Raw genomic sequence first — 23,628 nt, forward strand, 5'->3', positions numbered from 1 at the left:
CGGAATGGACGCAAATTCGATTTTGTATCCGCAAGATACAATCTCGAGCGCCCATGCGTCTGAGATGTGGGCCCGCCATACGTTCCTGAATAGGAGAAGGCGGCCCCCCACCCGGGTGGGTGGGGGCGCACCTTCAGGCAGAGGGCTGCTGGCCTGTGGGAGCCCGTGCAGGCTGGGACTTGCGCCAGGTAGGTTGCGTCCGAAAAAACGGCTTCTTGCGTCTATCCTGGGCTGGGCCAGAGGAAGAAGAACTGGCCGCGGGTCTAGACCCGGTGGGCTTGCGAAAGGACCGAAAACGGGACGAACCAGCGCGACCACGGGGGGCGCCCATTGGCCTGGACTGGGGGAGGTGAGTACTCTTCCCACCCGTGGCCTCTGATATAAGTTCGTCCAGACGGGTTCCGAACAGGCGGGAACCCGTGAATGGTAGGCCGGCCAAAGAGCGTTTGGAAGCGGCGTCCGCCGCCCAAACCTTCAGCCAGAGTTCCCTCCTGACAGAAACTGCCAGGGCAGAGGAACGGGCAATGAGGGCACCCGCATCAAGGGAGGCCTCACAGACGAATTTTCCGGCCTGAACAATTAGTTGGGCTAAGGAACGGAGGTCCTGAACAGGGACGACCGACCCTAACTCCCGTTCCAGTTGCAAACCCCATTCAGAGACCGCTTTGCCAACCCAGGCGGAGGCAAAGACCGGTCTAAGGGCCGAACCAGAGGCAGTAAATATGGCCTTGGAGAGGGATTCCGTACGACGGTCCTCAACAGACTGGAGGGAAGATCCGTCCTGTACAGGAATAGTAGTGCTTTTGGACAGGCGAGCCACGGGAGGATCAACCTTAGGCGGGGATGTCCACGTGGTCACAGAATCCGCTGGAAAGGGATAACAAATGTCCAGCTTTTTGGGTGTAATAAAGCGGACGTTAGGCCGAGTCCAAGCCTTGGATACCACAGAAGAAAAATCAGCGTGTATGGGAAAAACCTTGGAGGCCTGTTTGGGGCGGAGAAAGGACACGCCGGCCTGTTCAGAGCTGGGGGGGTCATCGTGTAGCTGAAAGGTATCACGGATGCTAGTGACAAGATGCCCCACCGCGGACGCCAATTTGGACGGAAGCTCTGAGTCCATGTCCACCTCCGAATCCGCCAGTTCTCCCTCAGAAAGCGTATCCCTTTGAGAGGATAGACTTAACTGAGCTCGCACGCATGGCGGAGAGAGCGAAGCATCTGGAGAAGATGTGCGCTCAACCCTTGAACGTTTCTGAGTATGCCGGGCCCTGGAAGATTCGCTGGGAGGCAGGGAACCAGTGGGGGCGGCAGAAACGGTAGTCCCAGCGGGTGCGACAGGGATTGTGGCAGCCTGCGGGAGAGGCGGTCTATCCACGAGACGGCCCACTACGTGTGTAAGGCTTTCCACCGCCTGAGACAGAGACCTAGCCCAGTCAGGGGGTTCAGAGGCACCGGGGGGCGCAGCGGGAAGCGGGCCCTGCACCGGGGCCTGACATGCAAGGCAATGCGGCTCAGATTGCCCACGCGGAAAAAGTTCCTTACAGGCGGTACAGGCATGGTACCAGGGTTTGGGGGCACCTGTGGGATCTGACATGCTGAAGTGTGGTTGTACTCTAATATAGAGACCACAAAGGGTTATAGCAGCTATGACCAGGAGGGTTAGGAGAGGGTTAACTGTCCTACCAGTGCCTCAGAAGAACGTCAGGAGATGGCCCAGATCAGCAGCAGCAGAGAAGCAATGAACAGCAGTGAGCAGCAGAGAGCGCCCACAGAAGCCGAGCGATGTACACAGGAGGTTAGAGTCCCCCACCGTGTCCCAGCTTCCTGTCAGGAGTGAGGAAGCGCGGGAAACCTCAGCAGAAAGCGCGGGGAACAAGCTCCGCCCCCTCCAGCGCTTGAAATGTCTCCTGTGAAGGAGAACGTAGCTCCGCCCCCAAAATGACGCGCGCGTAAGCCCCGCCCCCTGCCGGGACCGCTAAGCCCCGCCCCCCGGTCTCGGCGGGAAGGGGGAGAGAGAGAAGAGAAAAAATGGAGTCAGCCCCGAATGAGGAGGGGGGGGGGGGGGAGAGAAAGATAGCAGCGTGGGGGGGAACGGCGTGGGGGTGCTGAGGATGCTGCTGTGCTGCATTGTCCTGCAGATGAGCGCTCAGAATGAGCGACCACGGGTGCCCCCCTTACCCAGAGGGGTAGATGCTGCAGATAGGGACGGGGTATGGGCTGGAATAGCCATCTCACCGTCCGACGTCTTCACCCTCAGTCCTTTCCAGCAGGGTCGCCCCTTCAGCCACTGGCACCGCAGTGGCAGGAAGCTGGAAGAGGGGCTTGGCGTGCGGGCGACCCCCTAGCTGGCGGGATGTAGGGGAGCCATTGCTGCCCAGATCCTCCTATTGCTTCTGTGGGGGAGGCAGCAGTGCAGATAAGTTGGCACTGGCGCAGCTCAACCCCGGGAGAGCAGAGAGGTCTAATGCGTCTCTGGTATCCCTAGGAAAAAATAAAATAACAAAATTAGAAGAAAAAGTAAAAATAACAAGGAGAAAACAGCCCTGCAGTAGCAGGGAGTGTCTTGCCTCCTTGGACACTAAGCTAAAACTGGTAGCCTCTATCTCCAGGCTGAGGGTATAGCTGATGGAGGAGGGGCTTAACAGTTTTACTTAGTGTCACGCCTCCTAGGGAGCTGAGCTATACCCAAGGTCTGTGTCCCCCAAGGAAAATGGGCGAGAAATTCAAATTTTAAGCTGGATAAATGCAATTCCTTTTAATTTGCATTACTGAAATCAATGGACTTTTGCACGATATTCTAATTTTTCGAGTTTCACCTGTATGTATTTGGTATCGCTGTAATCATAGTGACCCAGAGAATAAAGATGATTTGTTATTTATGCCAAAAAATTAACGCAGTTTCAAACACTATTGTTGAACTAGTTTGCGCTGCAGTGAGATGCATCTAAGAGGCGCAGAACTTTTGTCAACTTAGGCGCATCTGGGGTCCTTTGTGAGATACAGTCAAATCTGTTTGAGCTAGTTTTCTTGGCTCTGGAGGGCCACAACCCCTTCCCCCTACACCCAGAGAATAGCATAAAATCATACATTTTGCAAATTTTCTTCTCCCCATGTAAGTTTTTGTTTCTTTGTTTTTAAAGTTAGTGTGTGTATTGGTGTTGCTTACTTTTTAAGGTACCCCTTGGTATTCTTTGAATTTCCTCTCAGAACATCTGTCTAATGTGCCCCTCAGCTCAGTCCACTGCCCACATCCTCTTGATTATGAGCGGTGTAGTGGTTCCTGCTATTGTACATCTTATGACATTTTGCTCCAGTGCTGTAGAGTTGTTGTGTTTTTTTTTATTTTTATATAAATATGCCTAGAATTCCACTACATCTGATTACACAACATGAAAAATGCGTTTGATGTTATCTATATTTTCTTCGACCCCTGCCCCACAGCTTCCATTTGCATTATTTCTATGTGAAGAGTATCACAGAACGCACAATGATGGCCTAATGCACTTATTCTTTATTTTTTCTAGTCCACTGTTCATCCATCTTTAGAGCAGGTGTTGGAGGCCCAGCCTGAAAAGAAGGAATCTATTTTGGAAGAGATGAAACAAATTCTTGTACCATTAGCACAAAAGTAAGTTGTTTTTCACTCATGAGTCACAGTAGTCTAATTTGTCTTCAGAATTTTAACTTTGCATTGCCATATGTATAAGTATATCAGATTTTAAAGGGAACCTTTCATCAACTTTATGCTGAGCTCACTGAGGGCAGCATAAAATAGTGACAGACACGCTGATGTCAGCAGTGTGTCACTCATGAGCTAAAAGTACGTGGTTGCCAAGAACCAGCATCATAATCATTGCAGCCCAGGCCTTGAAAAGAGTCACATCTACCTGAGAAGAGTCCTGGTTATTCATAATCTCCTGCTCCTGCCCATCTGCTGATGATTGGCAGTTCTCTCCTAGAGAAAGGGAGAAAACTAGGTAGAAGACTGTCAGTCATCAGCAGGTGGGCAGGAGAGCAGGACTCCATGAATAACCAGGACTCTTCTCAGGTGGCCGGGACTCTTTTCCAGGCCCAGTCTGCAATGATTGTGATGTTGGTTCTCGCCAACCACTTACCACTGAAATCAACTCACCTGTCTCTACTTTATGCTGCCATTAATATGACAAAGTTGATGACCGGTTCCCTTTAATCAGTTTTGGTTCTGCAAATGTCCTTCTGTATCCCCTGTTGCTAACTAACATAATACCAATAAACAATGCATTATAGCCGTATACTCTTCTCCTCTGCTGTGTATGCGGATTACTTTCTGTCCACTTCAGCGTGCATGTAGTACTCGCCGCTTAGGTGCACAGTGAATTGTGGGTGTCAGTACACCATTTAATGGCATTGTGATCCAACCCCCTCCAGGGTTTTGAACAGTCTTGATAGACCATGGACAGGTGAGACTGAAAAATTGGCGGTTGGAAGTTATTGCAGTAGCATTGTGGCACAAATTAGGGTTTTTTGTTTTATTTTATTTTTTAAATGAGAAATACCCTTTAAAGCATTTTTGTAATTTTTGCATGTTTTGGTATGCCATAGTTGTGCATCTGAATACTTAGACGCCCACCAATTACTAAAACAAGGAGATAGAAGTGCTCAGTCCACACTACTGAAGACTGGCTCGGTAGAAAGTCTATGAACCCATCTCCACCAGCAAGGAGAGACAACTGTCTGTGTGAGCACTCTTGTCTCCTCATTTAAGCGGTCGCGGGGGTGTCTGGCTCGACGCGTATCTCCATAATGTATCCTCAGGAGCCCACCCTGTAACCACCAAATACTCAAGCAGCCTAGGTCAGTGTATGTGAAAACTCATATGCGCGCTTCCCCTCTCTCACTAGGGGCAGTGCTCCGGCACTATGACTACATTGATCTAGGCTGCTCAAGTATTTGGTGGTTACAGGGTGGGCTCCTGAGGATACATTATGGAGAAACGCGTCGAGCCAGAGACACACAGGTGTCTGTATCTTAGTGTAGAGCAGTGCCACAACATTTAGAGGCGGCAGATTAGTTTTCAGTGGTTGACCTGCAGCAGCTGCTCAACAGCTGGGGGTAGCAGCGTGTGTGTTGTAGCAGTGTTGGTTTGTCCAACTCCCCCTCCTGTGTTGAATGGCACGGGGGCGCTGTACATTGGGGTTGTGCGTATGGGGGATGTGTGTTGGAGTGTTGCGGGTCACACTGTTGGTACTTATTAGGCTACTTTCACACTAGCGTTCGATCGGATCCGTTCTGAACGGATCGGATCATAATAATGCAGACGGAGGCTCCGTTCAGAACGGATCCGTCTGCATTATTTTAGCATATAACAGCTAAGTGTGAAAATAGCCTCGTACGGATCCGTCCAGACTTTCAATGTAAAGTCAATGGGGGACGGATCCGCCTGAAGATTGAGCCATAGGGTGACATCTTCAAACGGATCCGTCCCCATTGACTTGCATTGTAAGTCTGGACGGATCCGCACGCCTCCGCACGGCCAGGCGGACACCCGAACGCTGCAAGCTGTCCGCCTGTCCGAGCGGAGCGGAGGCTGAACGCCGCCAGACTGATGCAGTCTGAGCGGATCCGCTCCATTCAGACTGCATCAGGGCTGGACGGCTGCGTTCGGGTCCGCTCGTGAGCCCCTTCAAACGGAGCTCACGAGCGGACCGACGAACGCTAGTGTGAAAGTAGCCTTAGTGGCATGGCCTATCATATTTAATGGGATCATGTTCACCTTTTAGTTGCCCTAAGAGGGGTTGAATTTAGAGTGTTGTGGTGTGGGGTCACATCCAATGTGTGGCCCACTCACTGTTTCCTCCCCTGTTACATAGTGTGCTATTTCCCCCTTCCCTTTTTAGTGCATATTTAACAATAACACTTTTTTGTTTTCAAGCATTCCCTCCTTTTGGAATATTTCAATGATTTATTATAGGGGAGCGTACTTGTGTAAAAAAAAAAAAAAAAAAAAAAAAAAAATATATATATATATATATATTATACTATATTTTTCTAATATGGATGTGTGTGTGTGTATGTATGTCCTATATATACACACTAGTTTTATGAAAAATTCCCACACATATTGCGGTACTCAGCTTAAATAAAAGCAAAAAAAATAAAAAAAACTTTGTAAGAACATAAAGTATGTGAGGGATTAAAATTGCACATAAGCATAACTGGCTCAGTGATGCCTTGGCTGGAACATTGATGTGAAGATTGCATTTCCCATGATGTAGTAGGAGATTTCCACACACTACACTTCAGTGGTTTTGGTATTTGGTGCTTTCAGACATGCCCCATTGACGTTTTAAGTGCATTTGTGCCTCCCAAGTAGAACATACCGTCTAATATGCAGTACGGATACTGAGTCACCCGCCTCAGCTACTCATTACTATAGGCTGACAAGATGATGACTCCTGACCAGTTGTCTTCTGGGATTACAGCCATGTATTGTACTGTAATGTGGCATTTTGTCGTGCCTCATAATATCTTGTCACACAGTTTAAAAAGTGACAGGCAGTAGAGCTGCTGTGCTGGAGCCATTTTATTTCTTGGTTTATGTGTCATTTGAGTGTCTTCAGAAGCTATTCAATATACCCCAATAATATAGGTGCATTTATGGATTAATAAATGACCACCAAAGCCCTTTAGTGGTCATGGAGCTGACCTATTATCTCTCGTAAAAACAAAACACATGGACCTATAAAATTCCTTCCCATGACTAGATGTTTTACTGCCATACGACTTAATACAGAGTCTCCTCAATAGGAACCAGTATTCCCTGACCTAAATCAGCATTACTGTACTGTAGGCAGTAATAACATAGTAGTCGCAAATTGTTGTGTCAGTTGTTGGAGAATTTCCCAACTGTTGTTGGCTTTGCCACGAATTACCCACAGATCTTCAACAAAATTCAGAACAAAAAAACACCTTTTCCTCAGAGTTAAAGTAAAATACTACACTCGCCCACCCTGGCACTTCCATTGCTTCCTTGACTGTACCTTTTCCAACCTCTGTTAAACCCAGCTTTATGTGATAACATCTGATGTCATCACAGGAGACCACGTTTACCATAGGCCATCGGGACAGTGTAAGGGACTCGCATAAGTGCCAAGAGAGGCCCTCATTCATACAACGGTGTCCGTATTGCAGTCCACAAACCACCGACCTGCAAAACATGGATATCTTCCGTGTGCACTCCCCATTTTTCTCACTCCCATCTATAGAACTGACTATTCTTGTCTGCAATACGGACAGGAATAGGACATGTTCTATAATTTGTGGAGCAGACACACGGATGTATACGGCACATAGAAGACATCTGTGTGCTATCAAAAAATGCGCATTGGACAGTGATGCAAAATACATGAGCTTGAAAGAAGTACAGTAATTTTATGTATGATAACAAGTTGTGGAGTTTCTGAAATGTCAGCCTGTTGTGTGTGCGCCCCAGTGGCTATCGTTATTTATTTATTTTTTTAATTCCCATTGTCACATAAAAATAAAGCCACCAAAACCTGTAGAGGGTGTGTTCAGAATAAAATCCTTAAGTCTTATTTAAATATTTTTTTTCTGATGATACTTAGCCTTCAAACATGAAATATTGTTTTTGCTGTGCTACTATGTTGCTAGCAAAAGACCTTGGCTTGTACAAAAGCAAAGTATGTCACTGATGCATCCTTTTATTGATCAGCATAAAGGTACAGCTCTTTCTGAGTTGTTAAAGGGCCAGATAAGACCACTACGTATGAACCTGGTCCTGTCAATCAAATAGGAGAAGGGGCTGGCAGAGGAGGAGCAAGGGCGCACTGAGTGGCTTGGCCCCACCCTTAGTGCAAAGTTTGGATTTTTTTCGAGACCACTTGGAAAACTGTAAAAAAAAATATATTTTTTGGGGTGAAATTGAAGAAAAAAATAAAAAAAATAAAAGCTCCAATTCCTTCAAGGTTTTTGGTTTTCATGTTAGTGTTAACTGTGTGCTAAAAATGACGCCCTTGTTCTGCGGCTCAGTGCCATTTTTGGCAATTCCAAATTTTGTATAGTTTCTAGTATGTTTTAAAATGTATCTGCCTTAACATCTTCTGATACCCATAACTATTTATGTATCCATCTGCAGAGCTGTATGAAGGCGAACTATAGTTTTTTTTGGCTTTTTGCCTGATAAGTTTCTAGGGGGTTATTTAAAAAAATATATATATATTTTTTAAATGTTATACTGTTTACACTGGTCTGTATTCTACATTCGCCATGTATGGAGCAAATACGCCAATTACCGTACATACAGTACAAATTATTGTGCTCAAATGGCGTTACGCCATTATTGTGGTGTGAACTCTTTAGTAAATGCCCCTCATTGTTTTAAAGAAGTCATGTCACCATTGTTTTAAAGAAGTCATGTCACCATGAAATTCAGTGTAATATGCAGGCAACATGTTATAGAGCAGGAGGAGCTGAGCAGATTGATTTATAGTTTTTTGGAAAAAGAGTCACTAAAACTTATAATGTATATCTTTCTGATTTCATTGTTCGCTTGGAAGGTGTTATCAGGGGTTGATGGCATTCTCTGTGTAAAGGCCCCTTTACGCTGGCCAAACATCGGACTGATCATCACTAACAAGTATTTGTAGAAATGCTCGTTAGCGATAATCTGCCGGTGTAAAGAATACCGCCAATTACCCGATGAACAAGTGAAATGCTCGTTCATCGGGTAATAGAATTGTTCATGGTCACCTAAATCAATGTTTGCCGGCAGAAGATTGTGCCGTCGAAACAGCATCTGTACTGCATTTTGTGGTAACAAGTTCTTTTTAAAAACCAGGCACGGGTGTGTATTCTTCTATCCTTGTTCGGGGGGATAGGCAGGTCTTTCCTGATTTAAGCACTTTTTTTTTTTTTTTTTTTTCAGGAAATGTGTGTCTTTTACCTTTTATCGTTTACTGATCAGTGTTTATTGACAGTAGAAGTAGGGTTCCTACCTCTGCACAGATAGAAAAATGTTTTACATTATTGCTTTATGTCCACAGGGAGGCAGTAATCAAGCATTCATTGGTACATAAAGTTTTTCTGGACTTCTTCATCCATGCCAGCACAAAAGTAAGATCGGTACGTACATGTTAATTTTAAGCCATAAAATCAGCATATTGTAGGGTTTTTGGTTTAACATGTAAGTCTTGTTTTTGAGCTTTTCTAGTCCCTTTTCTTTGAATGTTTTTTTTATTTTATTTATTATAAACCATATTTTTTCCTTTTTTCATGTTTTTCATTTACAGTCTTTCTTTTTATATTTCATCAGGAAATGATTGAGGCCATCAGAGAAGCTGTAATTTATATGATCCATACACATGATGGCGCTCGAGTGGGAATGCACTGCTTGTGGCATGGAACGCCTAAGGTTTGTTAGCTGGTGTATTGACGTGGGTTTATTCTCAAAAGACTTCATGTTTAATGACTTGTCTAACTTTTATGAAGTGATAACCGATCTCAAGGAAAGGCAATCACTAGCTGATTGTCGGGGGTCCGCCACGCCGCATCCTTGCCAATCAGCTGTTCAGCAACAGCTCCTGCATTGGAATCAAAAATCTCCATCTACTTGGTAGCTGTCCGAGCTCATCACTGCAGCGCAGCTCATATGTCTGGATCGGTAGCAGCTGGAGATATGGGTCTAGTCTTGTTTAAAAGCGGATATTCTAAGCTTTAAAATACCAGAATCACAGCATTATCTCCACTACTTTGGGAGATACAGGTGTTAGATATTGAGTCTAGAGTGATCGCAGCTGAAAGTGAAAGCAGATGTCAGGAATATAGAGGAGATGCAGACAGTGAAGCTCTGAACTGGACCACCCGCTGTCCCTACCGATTTGCAATATCAGCCCTAAACGGCTCAACCGCAACTGGACGACAGTCCCTATGCTAAATAGGTTCAGAGACGAACACACGGACAGAACAAAAACAAGCAGAGTTGACAAATGGGTCAAAACCAGATGGGCTATGCAGTACCAAAACGGGAGACAGAGAGTGGTCAAAAGACAAGCCGGGGTCAGAAACGCAGATAACAATAGGTGTCCTGGAAACGGGAATATCGCTAGTGAGCCAGCAATGATTATCACTGGGAATAGTGAATAAATAGGAGAGGAATTAAATAGAGCGCCAGGTCCCTGGATCAGAACCTGATAGATCCAGTGGCCTGGTGCTCCATAGGTCAGAATACAAACCCCACTTATGACTGAGCAGCTGAGCTGTCAATCAGCCCACTGCTTAGAAACAGCATTGCATCCCATTGCTAGGGATGTGGTCGCGTCACTAGGGGGCGTGGCTCAGCTGCGTGTCTTGCACGGCCATGCCGAAGCTCAGGATCACGCTGCTTCAGCCCGGATAGGTACGTTTATTACATTACCTCCCCCTTAAGAGGGGCCACCAGACCCTCAATATGGGCAGCCAGTTTTAATGGAAACTCGAGAAGAAACTTCCTTTTAAACTAGAAGCTTGAACATCCCGGGCATGAACCCATGTTCTTTATTCAGCACCATATCCCTTCCAATGGATTAGATACTGAAGGGATCCCTGGACTCTCCGAGAGTCAAGAATTTTATCTACCTCATACTCAAATTTTCTCTAGATTACAACTGGATCAGGAAGTTTAGTTGGAGGAATCACAGGAGGGATGTATTTCTTAAGCAATGATTTATGAAAAGTATTATGTACGGTAACGAGGATGACAATTAAAGATGGAAAGATATTGGGTTTATAATAGAGGAGATCTTATATTGGCCAATAAATTTAGGAGCAAGTTTACTAGATTGTACCCGAAGGCGTAAATTGTTAGTGGAAAGCCATACAAGTTCTCCCAGAACAAAATTTGGACCCAAGGAACACTTCTTAGTGGCTTGTTTATACTGGATGCTTTGAGGTTTTTTCAGGCTCTTATGAAGTGTGCACAGATCATTCATGATTGCATCCACTGCAGGACTTGCAGAACTTAACTCAGAAACAGAAGAAAAACTTAAACTTAAAATCATAATTACAAAAGAAAGGTGAGATGCCACTAGAGGAGCTGATGTGGTTGTTGATAGCAAACCTCGCTAGAGAGGGAAACCTTTTCCACTTGTTTTGACAGTCGGATACAAAGCATCTCAGAAACTGTTCAAATACCTGGTTGACCCTTTCAGTTTGTCCATTTGTCTCCAGATGGAATGCAAATGAGAAGGACAGTTTGATCACTAACTTCTTACTGAATTCTCTCCAGAATCCTGAGACAAACTTCTCCTCTCTGAGACATTAGATTCCATGCAGTCACATGATGCATATAGGGGCATTATAGGGGTTGTCTGGGGTCAGAGCTGAACACAGACATTTCCCTATCTTCAGCTCCTCGGATATGAACATAGTGCAGGTCAAATGCATTTTTAGGGGCTCTTCATAGGCATTTACCGGGCCTTTGCCCTCCGCTCGGCTCATATCAGGGGGAGCTGGAGGGGTGAAGATATGGAAATTTCTGGGTTCAGCTCTGAACCTGGACAACCCCTATAACACCCCCTATATGCATCATGTGACTGCAGCTAGCAGAGACTATGTTCTAACCTGATAAAACATGTTTGGTTCTAATGGTTTGAATAGTGCATGAGACAAGAAATCTGGCTCACTGCTGTTCTTATATAGTATAAGAATGGAACTTCACCCTGAATCCTCATCAGTGTATTTGACTTTTATATCCACCCAATTTTGATGAAAGGTAATCTCCAGTGATACGAGGGTATGGGGGGGAGGGGGGGAGTTGGAGTGGTGGAAGGAATATAGTCTGGAGACCAGTCAGAATATGGCCCATTGATCATCTGATTATATAGCATCTTGACATAGGGGAATGAAAGCGGTTTCCTGTTTGTCAAGAAGCGAGCGACTCCACTGCTAGTCTCATGGATATGATGCTAGAAGACAGCAGTCACGTGACCAGGATTGGGGTGGGGACTGGACCTTCAGCACAAGAAGAGTGGGAGTGGGTTATTTTTGTTAGTGTTTTATTTTATTTTTTTACTTTATTTTTAAAGTACACCCAGCTTGCCTTTAAATTTTCAGTTAAGTTAGATGACCCCTTCACAGGCTGGTTACTGCAGTGTGATGTATTCATCAAAATGGGGTCCTGGTTAATGCCACTGTTTCTACGACATCAGCGGCAGGAACGCTGCTATTATATGTAGCCCTGTATTTGTTGAAACAGTGGAGATAAAAAAAATAACAACTCCAAATCTGCTGGGTAACCCGGACATTGTTGCAGGGGGTCACCGTTGTAATTACAGTGTTGTATCATGTAATTTCCTATTAAGGCATACTGACAGATGCCTGTGCTTATTACTGTGTATAGCATATTGTAAAATGGTAAATGCCCTTAACAATGTAATAAAATTATGGGGGAAAAAAACCTCAGGATAGGATAGGTCATCATTATCAGATCAGCAGGGATCTGACTCCCGGAACCCCTGTCAATCAGCTGTATGAAGGGAAGGCGTGCGCAGTGTGCACGTGCTGTCTCCCGTCTGTCTTCCTGCTGCTGCTATGTCTATGGCAAAGCAGAGCAGGAAGGGAGACTGCACGTGCACTCCTCCTCGTACAGCTGATCGGCAGGTGTGCCGGGTGTCAGACCCTACCGATCTGATATTGATGACCTATCCTGAGGATAGTTCTTCAATGTTAATAGCCCAGAGAACCCCTTTAAGAAAAGAGGCTGGAGCAGGAACCTTCTTCACTGTCTGCAATGGGACAAATAGTTTGCTAAAGCCCTGCCCCTCAGTCAGTCTCCAACCACAGTCTGACATCTGTATTAGGTTAGTACTCAAAGTGCCCTGTTTCTGAAAGGGTCCAAAATTTTAAAGAGCGTCTGTTATCACTGTCCATAGGTGACATAAACAGTTAACAGATTGAATCTTTGTTTCTTATTTCTGTGTATTTGTTCACTTGAATGGAGCTTAGCTGCGCCCACGCTAGTTGATACTAGTCGTGACGTCAGTGGGCCGGCGGTAAACAGTGAGAAGGCCGCGGCGCTGCTGGAACGCCGCTGCTTTCTCAAACAGCTGATCGGCGGGGGTCCCGGGTGTCGGACCCCCGCCGATCAGAAGCTGATGATCTATGTCAGATGAGTCCATATATATCACTGTTACCTGTCTCTGTGCTGTAATTTCAAGTAAAAATCGTACTTTTCTAATATGCACATTATTTCACTACTAGCAAGTTGGGCGGTTACTTGCTGGTAGCCGCCGCATCCTCGGACTATAAACATGCCACCTCCTCTACTTGATCTACAGGGCGAGCGAGCGCTCTCCTCCTCTCGCTGGCCCTCTCTGCCCATAAAATCCTGCGCCGTACTGGTCCTTATTTGGTGCAGGCGCTCTGAGAGAAGGACGCTTGCTTGCCCGTTCCTTCAACAGTGCGCCTGCGCCGATGACCTCAGCCTACACCCGGAAAAGAAGCAATGCTCTTTTCCAGGTGTAGGCTGACGTCATCGACGCAGGCGCACTGAGGAAGGAGCGGGCAAGCGAGCGTCCTTCTCTCAGAGCCCCTGCGCCGTACCGGTCCTCATTCAGGATTTTATGGGCACAGGGCCAGCAAGAGGAGGAGAGAGCTCGCTGGCCATGTCGATCAAGTGGAGGAGGGGGCGTGTTTATAGTCCGAGGATGCGGTGAAGTAATTAGCATATTATAAAAATACGATTTTAACATAAATTACAGCACAGAGACAGGTAACAGTGATATATATGGACTCATCTGACATTAGCAAATAGCTAATGTCCGATAATGAAAACTGCTAAATGGGGGGTGACAGAAGCCCTTTAATGCCTGACCTCTGTGGTAAATGCTGGAATTGAGAATTACCATTTACCATTTGCTTTGCTATCATTTCCTTTGTGTAACATAGTCTGTCTCCGGAAAAAAAAAAAACCCAGTCAGCCGAGTGATTAATTTGTTGGTTTGCTGCAAGGGTGCCCTTGGGATTCTCAAGGCAGTTTATGTGATTTATTTCTAATCTTATTCTGGAGGATTCACTTGCACGCAGGAGATAGATTGTAGCCATTGTTACTCTTCTGGTTTGATGCACGTCACCTTTCCAGGTCACGGAGGCCTCAGTCATTGCTTGAGGAAATCCCTGACAATACATATTATGTGATCTGATTTCATTGAATACACTGATTCATGTGGTTAAACCTAATGTCACATTGACAACCACGCTTCTTTGTAAAACTCTCCCAGCGTGAATTACCATGTCTGACTTTAAAAAGTGGCACCATTGTTTAAAATGGAATTGTACTCCTGCCTTAGCTCACTTACAAATTATTGGAACATGTCTAGTCTCCAGATATAGCCTGAAAGTTTACAGGATCCAGTTTTAGGGTCAGTGTTATTTGGAGTTCATTTTCACCATCCTCTTAAGTCCAGTAAGCCAGTCTAACGCCACGATCACTCTGGTTCCCGCTGGTCTCCGTTTACTTCCAGGCAGTGCTCATGTGCCGTCTAAACACATGACCCCTGTGCCGTCTAAACACATGACCCCTCTAGCCAGTCAGTGGTGATCAATTGCACTGGAGTGGCTGTGGTTTAAATAGGCAAGTAGAATTAGCTGTACGTAGACTCTTTGAACCTGATTTATCATGCCTTAACTCCAGAATTTTGGCTTCAAAAAGTCGCAAAATAGTGGTTTTGTGACCTTTTGCACTCACGTTTTTACACCACTTACTCCAGTTTTGTAATGTGGTGTGGTTAGCTATGTTAATAAGTTTCACTCCCGATTCCTCATTGAGACTTTTTTTGCAATCTCGTTCCAGTAGGAGGGTGGAGTAGGAACCCTGGAGGAGCTTTTCTTGACAAAAGTGTTAGGTTTAAGGATAAGGCAAACTTATCAAACAACATGTGACATTTGATAAATGTGGAATAATTCCAGCAATACAGATTCAAGCAAAACCGACTCCAAATATTCACCTCTTTGACTTTAATGTGCATGTTTTTGGTGCAGTTTGGCGCATCTAGCTAGCTTTAGAAACCTCTACTGCATCTAGCAGTACAAAGGTTGTATCTCGCCACAAACAAGACATGACCACAGGAAAAATGAGTTTTGTAAGATGTGACATTGTGTGCCACAATTCTGGCGTAAAATTTTGTAAGTCAACCAATAGTTGGTATAGCGTTATAAATGTGATGCAGGTCTAGACACCATCAATAGGATTAGTAAATCGGTGTTTCTTGCTACCTATTAATAATGTGCATTCTATTTCTTCTTCTACAGGACAGAAAAGTTTTTGCAAAAACCATGAAGTCGTTTATTCAAAAAATTGCCACAGTAAGTTTTCGTCAAAGTAGAATTCCTTTTGATGTGCATTAAAAAGAAGTCCTAACCTTATTCTATAGCAGAGAGAAAAGAGAACACCCAGGGCTGTCCTGCTGTGAAGGGCTTGCAGTCGTGCAGCTGCAGTTACGGCCTGTCGCTGATAATTGAAGAATCGCATTTCTCAGTATGTTGAGGGCTTTTTTTGTATCTCTTCCTGGGTACAGGTATCATAGAGTCCATTAGGCGGTATTAAACCTCTGGCTTGGCCCCCATTCCCAGTCTGATTGCATTTTGTGCTTGTGACTTGTTTGTGAAGACACTGTTCGACATAGTGCTGGAGCTGGAAGAAATGGCTTCTCTCTAATGTTCTGCTTCACCGATGAGCCATATTTCTTCAGTGGATATTAGCCTTCACTTGATGCTCTTACAAGTGCTCTACAAAGGATGTTGTGTTCTTGCAACTTCTAAAATGTTGGGTTCAGTGAGTTGCAGATTTAAAGATGAGGCAAAGATCACCTTTTGATAAAAATGAAACAAAAGACGTCATTTGTGCCCGGACTGCTGGGGAGAAGCAGCCATTCACAAGGAATTAGCACTATTTGCCCATCCTTTCTTGATCACTTTGTTGGATTTCTTGTGTAGCAGCTGAATGGATGGAAGCTATAGACCGCTATGGTGTCAGGTATTATGGCAGATCAGTTGGTTCCGCAAGTTCTCTTTACTGGTTGAAACTAGAGGAAGACTATAGAAGAACAAGGACAGACCAACATCCAGCAACAATATATTTTTAATTTTTTGTAAAAGGAAAAGAAAAAGTGCTGCCTGAAAAATAGTCTCCCTTTCTCCTCCACCCACAGAGTGTCTATACATAATCCATGAGGCTATGTGGGGGGAGTGCCATATTAAGTGAAATTAAGTGAAAATGAAGGACTTTGACTCGCTAGCATTTATTTCTACAACTCTCCCAAAATGTCTGTATGCCCTAAAGACACCTGATGTCAGGTCATCAAAACCGTGTAAAAGTACTACTTTTAATATGCAGCACAAGCTCACCATAGCCAAGGAGGACTCTCCAATGCTCTCTGAAGAAGAAATCAAATCATCTAAAACCTGCTTTTAGCAGATATACAATTTTAACAGTTTGCGCAGAATCTGAAAACCACTTTTTCATAATGACTTAAAATCAATAAGGCCAAAAAAAAATAATACATCTCAGCCACTGAAGCATTGTCATTGCGCAAATCCAGTGTAAAAAAACATGCTTCAACTTATTTTTCTGGAGTTCAAATAGTAAATTACTGTATATGTTTAATGCCAAAGGGGTTGTGAAGCAGTACTGTTTTTTTATATATGGTTCACAGGGGCTTAAAAAGGAAAGGAAAGATGCCATACTTACCCCCAACTGATCCTCCCCTCATGCCATTCGTATACTGCATTGGTTCCAGCTCAACACTTTGGAAATTCTAGGAAAGGCTCATTCAGGTTATAGTGGTGACCAGGCTGAGATGGCCTTTCCTGGCATTTCCAGCACGTTGCCAGGAAGGGTTGAGCAGTGGTCTGAGTATAGAAACTTAATAACCACCCTCTATTTTCTGTCACTCAGCCAGTTACTTACCCACTTACACACATTTTCCCCCAGTCCAAGCATTCTCATCTTATATACCAACCTGTTATGTTGCACGTTGTCGACTGCTTTGGAGAAGTCAGTATATGTGACATCCAATGGCTCAGCCCAGTCTAGTGTAGAACTTTTGAATATTGGCGTTTTTCCCCAGTCCTATACATCCGATCCTATCCGTAGGTCTAAATATTCGAAAATAAGGGTCTATCATGTTAATTCTTTTAGAACATGTTTCTGTTATTTTTTTTATTTTGTATAACTTTTTATTTACTTTTTCTTGTTCTCCAGGGCGAATTTTCTCATCTGGTTTTGCTGGCAATGTTCGATTGTGTGGATGATACAAAGCTTGTAAAACAGATAATTCTTTCTGTGAGTATCCGTCCAGTCAAGTTTTACAAGACATTCACATTGCAGTGTATATGGTGGGAAAATCTCTCAATACACCCCAGACCAAATTCAGCTATATGCCATATGGTTGTGTATGTCTTCCCTAGACTGTTAATGGTTGTTCTTTTTATGTGTGCCATTAGGTATGCGTTGTGTGTGTGGCCGCCTAATGAAAATGCAACATCTCTCACTTCTCTGTACCATCAGCCAGAAAACTCTCTGCTGATGTTCCAGTTTCTAGGCATATGTGTGTCAAGTGTCCACTTTGCATTTGCAGTGTGAATCCACCCAAAATATCTTACTGTCTTCCTTGTGATATTCTGTTTAGTGATTTACGGTATATAAACAGACTGACGAGACAAGTGAAGTAACATGACTGTAGTGTGCCAGGATTTCAAATATAATAATAGCTAAGGCATTAAATATTGTTAAAATTCCTTTAATCTGGCATTAAAGTGGGTGTCCCATTAAGATAACTTATCCCTTAACCCCTTAAGGACCAGGCTCATTTTCACCTTAAGGACCAGGCCATTTTTTGCAAATCTGACCAGTGTCACTTTAAGTGCTGATAACTTTAAAACGCTTTTACTTATACAGGCCATTCTGAGATTGTTTTTTCGTCACATATTGTACTTCATGACACTGGTAAAATAAAGTCAAAAAAATTAATTTTTTTGCATAATAAAATACCTAATTTACCAAAAATTTGGAAAAATTAGCAAATTTCAAAGTTTCAGTTTCTCTACTTCTGTAATACATAGTAATACCCCCAAAAATTGTGATGACTTTACATTCCCCATATGTCTACTTCATGTTTGAATTATTTTGGGAATGATATTTTATTTTTTGGGGATGTTACAAGGCTTAGAAGTTTAGAAGCAAATCTTGAAATTTTTCAGAAATTTACAAAAACCCAATTTTTAGGGACCACTACAGCTCTGAAGTCACTTTGCAAGGCTTACATAATAGAAACCGCCCAAAAATGACCCCATTCTATAAACTACACCCCTCAAGGTATTCAAAACTGATTTTACAAACTCTGTTAACCCTTTAGGTGTTGCACAAGAGTTATTGGCAAATGGGGATGAAATTTGAGAATTTCATTTTTTTGCCTAATTTTCAATTTTAACCCATTTTTTCCACTAACAAAGCAAGGGTTAACAGCCAAACAAGACTGTATCTTTATTGCCCTGACTCTGCCGTTTACAGAAACACCCCATATGTGGCCGTAAACTACTGTACGGCCACACAGCGGGGCGTAGAGTGAAAGGTGCGCCGGATGGTTTTTGGAAGCCAGATTTTGCTGGACAGTTTTTTTGACACCATGTCCCATTTGAAGCCCCCTGATGCACCCCTAGAGTAGAAACTCCATAAAAGTGACCCCATCTAAGAAACTACACCCCTCAAGGTATTCAAAACTGATTTTACAAACTTCGTTAACCCTTTAGGTGTTGCACAAGAGTTATTGGCAAATGGGGATGAAATTTGAGAATTTCATTTTTTTGCCTAATTTTCAATTTTAACCCATTTTTTCCACTAACAAAGCAAGGGTTAACAGCCAAACAAGACTGTATCTTTATTGCCCTGACTCTGCCGTTTACAGAAACACCCCATATGTGGCCGTAAACTACTGTACGGCCACACAGCGGGGCGTAGAGTGAAAGGTACGCTGTATGGTTTTTGGAAGCCAGATTTTGCTGGACAGTTTTTTTGACACCATGTCCCATTTGAAGCCCCCTGATGCACCCCTAGAGTAGAAACTCCATAAAAGTGACCCCATCTAAGAAACTACACCCCTCAAGGTATTCAAAACTGATTTTACAAACTTTGTTAACCCTTTAGGTGTTGCACAAGATTTAATGGAAAATAGAGATACAATTTCAAAATTTCACTTTTTTGGCAGATTTTCCATTTTAATATTTTTTTTCCAGTTACAAAGCAAGGGTTAACAGCCAAACAAAACTCATTATTTATGGCCCTGATTCTGTAGTTTACAGAAACACCTCATATGTGGCTGTAGAACGCTGTACGGGCACACGGCAGGGCGCAGAAGGAAAGGAATGCCATACGGTTTTTGGAAGGCAGATTTTGCTGGACTGGTTTTTCGACACCATGTCCTATTTGAAGCCCCCCTGATGCACCCCTAGAGTAGAAACTCCAAAAAAGTGACCCCATTTTAGAAAGTACGGAATAGGGTGGCAGTATTGTTGGTACTAGTTCAGGGTAGATATGATTTTTGGTTGCTCTATATTACACTTTTTGTGCGGCAAGGTAACAAGAAATAGCTTTTTTGGCACGTTTTTTTTTTTGTTATTTACAACATTCATCTGACAGGTTAGATCACGTGGTAATTTTATAGAGCAGGTTGTCACGGACGTAGCGATACCTAATATGTATACAATTTTTTTTATTTATGTAAGTTTTATACAATAACTTCATTTTTAAAACCAAAAAATTGTTTAGTGTCTCCATAGTCTGAGAGCCATAGTTTTTTCAGTTTTTGGGCGATTATCTTGAGTAGGGTCTAATTTTTTGCGGGATGAGATGACAGTTTGATTGGCACTATTTTGGGGTGCATATGACTTTTTGATCGCTTGCTATTACACTTTTTGTGACGTAAGATGGCAAAAAATTGCTTTTTTTGCACAATTTATTATTTTTATTTTTTATGGTGGTCACCTGAGGGGTTAGGTCATATGATATTTATATAGAGCCGGTCGATACGGACGCGGCAATACCTAATATGTATACTTTATTTTTATTTATGTAGGTTTTACACAATGATTTTATTTTTGAAACAAAAAAAATGATGTTTTAGTGTTTCCATAGTCTAAGAGCCATAGTTTTTTCAGTTTTTGGGCGATTATCTTGAGTAGGGTCAAATTTTTTGCGGGATGAGATGACGGTTTGATTGGTACTATTTTGGCGTACATGCGACTTTTTTGATCACTTTTATTACCTTTTTTGGGAAGTAAGGTGGGCAAAATTTCAATTTTCTCATAGTTTTTATTTTTTTATTTTTATGGCGTTCACTGTGCGGGGAAAGTAACATGACCGTTTTATAGATCAGGTCGTTACGGACGCGGCGATACCTAATATGTGTAGTTTATTTTATTTTTTTTAATTTTTATTCAGTGATAAATGTTTTTTTTTTTTATCTTAACTTTTTTCACTTATTTTTTTTTTTTTTGACCCAGACCCACTTGGTTCTTGAAGATCCAGTGGGTCTGATGTCTGTAAAATACAGTACAGAACCTATATAGGTATCTGTAACTGTATTTTACTTACACTGAACAGATCTATGCTTTCAGCACAGATCTGTTCAGCACCATGGACAGCAGGACGCCTGAGCAGGCGTCCTGTTGTCATGGGAACCTTCCCCGTCTGCTCAGTTATGGTCATAACTGCGCAGACGGGGAAGGGTAAGGACGGGGCTCTGGGGGGGCTGTCTGGGGGCTCTCTCCCTCTCCATCGGGGGGCTGCAAAGGCACAGCAGCCCCCCGATCGGAGAGGGAGGGAGCTCCCTTTTACTGTTAACCTTTTCCATACAGCGGTCCGTACGGACCGCTGTATGGAAAGGGTTAAACGGCTGACATCGCATCAACGATGTCAGCCGTTTATACCAGGGTGCCAGCAATGTGCTGGCACCCTGGTATACCCACTGTACACCAACGATTATGCAATGGGAGGCGGGCGGGGGATCGCGATCCCGCCTGCCGCACCGCCCGCCTCCCGCAACGCCCCCACTGCCTGCGACACCCCCCCTGCACCACCCGCCGCCATCAAATCATACAGGGGTGCAGGGGGGGGTGCGCAATATTGATTTTAGGCACTCAGAAGTTTCTGATCCCCGCGGTCAGGGACCGCGGGGATCAGAAACTGCAAAAAGCGCAGCAAACCGCAGGTCTGAATTGACCTGCGGTTTGCTGCGATCGCCGACACGGGGGGGTCACATGACCCCCCCCTGGCGTTTTAACAGGATGCCGGCTGAATGATTTCAGCCGGCATCCTGTTCAAATTAACCCCTGCGGCGCCGGAATGCCGATTTTAAAGTCAGGACGTACCGGTACGTCCTTGGTCCTTAAGGACTCGGGAAATAGGGCGTACCGGTACGTCCTATGTCCTTAAGGGGTTAAGTTGTCTACACCTGCATTCAAACGGGGGAGCATAGGCCCCCATTCTCGTGATTGGCGGGGGCCCTAGTGGTAGGACCTCCGCCAATCTGACACTTATCTTCTTTCCTGTGAATAGGGGATAAGTTGTCGTAACCCCCCAGTGACCAGTCTGTTTTTGGCCCTTCCTGACCAAGTGTTTTTCTTCCTTTTTTCATCGTCGCGAGCTGTGACTTTTTTTTATTTCTCCGCCTATATAGCTGTATGAGGGCTTGTTTTTTGCGGGAAAAGTTGAAGTTTTTAATGGCCCCATTTTGGGGTACACATAACTCTCTGATTAATTTTTATTAACTCTTTCTGGGAAGGAGATGGGAAAAACAGCAATTCTGCCACTGCGTTTTTATGTTATAAATCTTAGTGTTCATTTTTTGGTATAAATAACATAATATCTTTATTCTGTGGGTCAGTACGATTACAGTGATATCAAATACATATATATTTTTTTTTTTTTTATGTTTTACTACTTTTTTTGCAACAAACCTTTTTTTTTTTTTTTTTTTTTTTTTTTTTTTAAAGGGAAATAAATGTTTTTGCATTGCCACTTCCCAAAAGATAATTAATTTTTTATTTCTCTTTCTATGGAGTTGTGTGAGGGCTTGATTTTTGTGGGACAATTTGTATCTTTCATTTGTATCATTTTGGAGTAAATTACGCTTTTTGAACGCTTGCCATAAAAAAAATTGGTAGCAACTAAGAATACATTAGCAATTCTGTCATTTAAAAAAAAAAAATATATAATTTTTTTTTACTGCGTTCATCATAGGGGATAATTTGCATAATATTTATGCAGTTCAGGTCGTTACAGATGCAGCAATACCAAACATATTGGGGAGATTTTTTGCGCATTTTTTTTTTATTGAAAAGCGTATTTTCAATGGAAAAAAGGCATATTTTTTTTAATGGAATTTTTATTTAATAAATTGGGTGGGGGGGTTTCTTTCTTTTTTTACCACTTAGGCCTTATTCACACAGTCAGTGTTCGGTCAGTGATTTCCATCAGTGATTTTGAGCCAAAACCAGGTGCGGCTCTAAACACAGAACAGGTGCAGATCTTTCCTTTATACCTTATCTCTGTGGAGGCTCCAATCCAGGTTTTGGCTCACAATCACTGATGGAAATCACTGACCGAACACTGACGTGTGAATGAGGCTTTATAGTCCCCTTGTGGGACTATTAACAGACAGTGCATTGCATTTTAAAAGCAATCAAAATACTATCACTATAGAGAGAGGCGCAGCCTGCTGGAAATTACTCAAGGCTGGTCTGGGGCCTACAAGAAACCCCATCCGGCCTTCACACACATCGGCACCCCGCGATCGAGACAGAAGTAGTCCGCTCCCTCTGTCAGCACTTTACATGCGGCGGGCGTAAATTGTTAAACAGCCCAGATCGGCACTCCTGCCGGTCCGGGCTGTTAGAGCAAGGCTGCGGCTCTGATGTGCAGCGCTTAGACTGGGCCGCCGTAAAAACACGTATGGGTGGTCACTAAGAGTTTAATTGGACAACCTCTTTAGCTTGATAGGTTGCAGAATATTGTGTAACCTGGATTAACGTTTGTAAACTGTATTTGTAAGATTAAAAAACCTCTAGACCTTAATTAACTTGCTGCTTTTGCTCCAGTCTTTGGGTCTTGTATCGCAAAGACATGTTTTCTGGACTAATAGATGCCAGATTAGAGGAATTTCATTGTTTGTATTTGAGAAAAGCTGAGACTTTTTACTTTTATAACTGTCCTAATGTCGTATCCTTTAAATTGGCAGCCATTTTAATTTATGCGCTCTGCTTTCTTGTTTGCATCGTTTCTGTGGGCCAAGAGCCCCAGACATGAAACAATATAGATGTGCACTCCATGCGTTGCCTGCACTTTGTCACGTCCATGGCGTCTTTCTAGCTTGACAGCGGATTCTCCACAAAGCCCCCATCCTGTGAGATTCTATGCCTCATTGTGGTCACTAAATCGCTTTTTCTGCTCCTTTTATACCACAGACCTGGCAGTTGTGTAGCAGGGTTAATAATCCAGCACATTGCATTTCAATTGCTTGAGAGGGTCTGTTGCGCCAGATAAATCTACCAGACCTTCACTCTGCTAGTCAGACATTTTTTAAATAGCTATTGTGAGAGCAA

The 23,628-nt window shown here is 43.6% G+C and overlaps 1 protein-coding gene across 1 annotated transcript in view; it reads left to right on the plus strand.

Annotated features, from left to right (window-relative positions):
* The window catches only part of LOC122932591 (pumilio homolog 3-like), an 86,947-nt gene that overhangs the window by 47,775 nt on the left and 15,544 nt on the right, over positions 1–23,628 (plus strand). The window contains exons 9-13 of the mRNA XM_044287095.1: positions 3,525–3,628; positions 9,042–9,120; positions 9,311–9,409; positions 15,283–15,336; positions 17,234–17,314. Of these exons, the coding sequence (XP_044143030.1) occupies positions 3,525–3,628; positions 9,042–9,120; positions 9,311–9,409; positions 15,283–15,336; positions 17,234–17,314 (417 nt within the window). The remainder of the gene's footprint in view (positions 1–3,524; positions 3,629–9,041; positions 9,121–9,310; positions 9,410–15,282; positions 15,337–17,233; positions 17,315–23,628) is intronic.

This window comes from Bufo gargarizans, chromosome 1, assembly GCF_014858855.1.
Source record: "Bufo gargarizans isolate SCDJY-AF-19 chromosome 1, ASM1485885v1, whole genome shotgun sequence".
In the NCBI taxonomy this organism is placed as follows: Eukaryota; Metazoa; Chordata; class Amphibia; order Anura; family Bufonidae; genus Bufo; species Bufo gargarizans.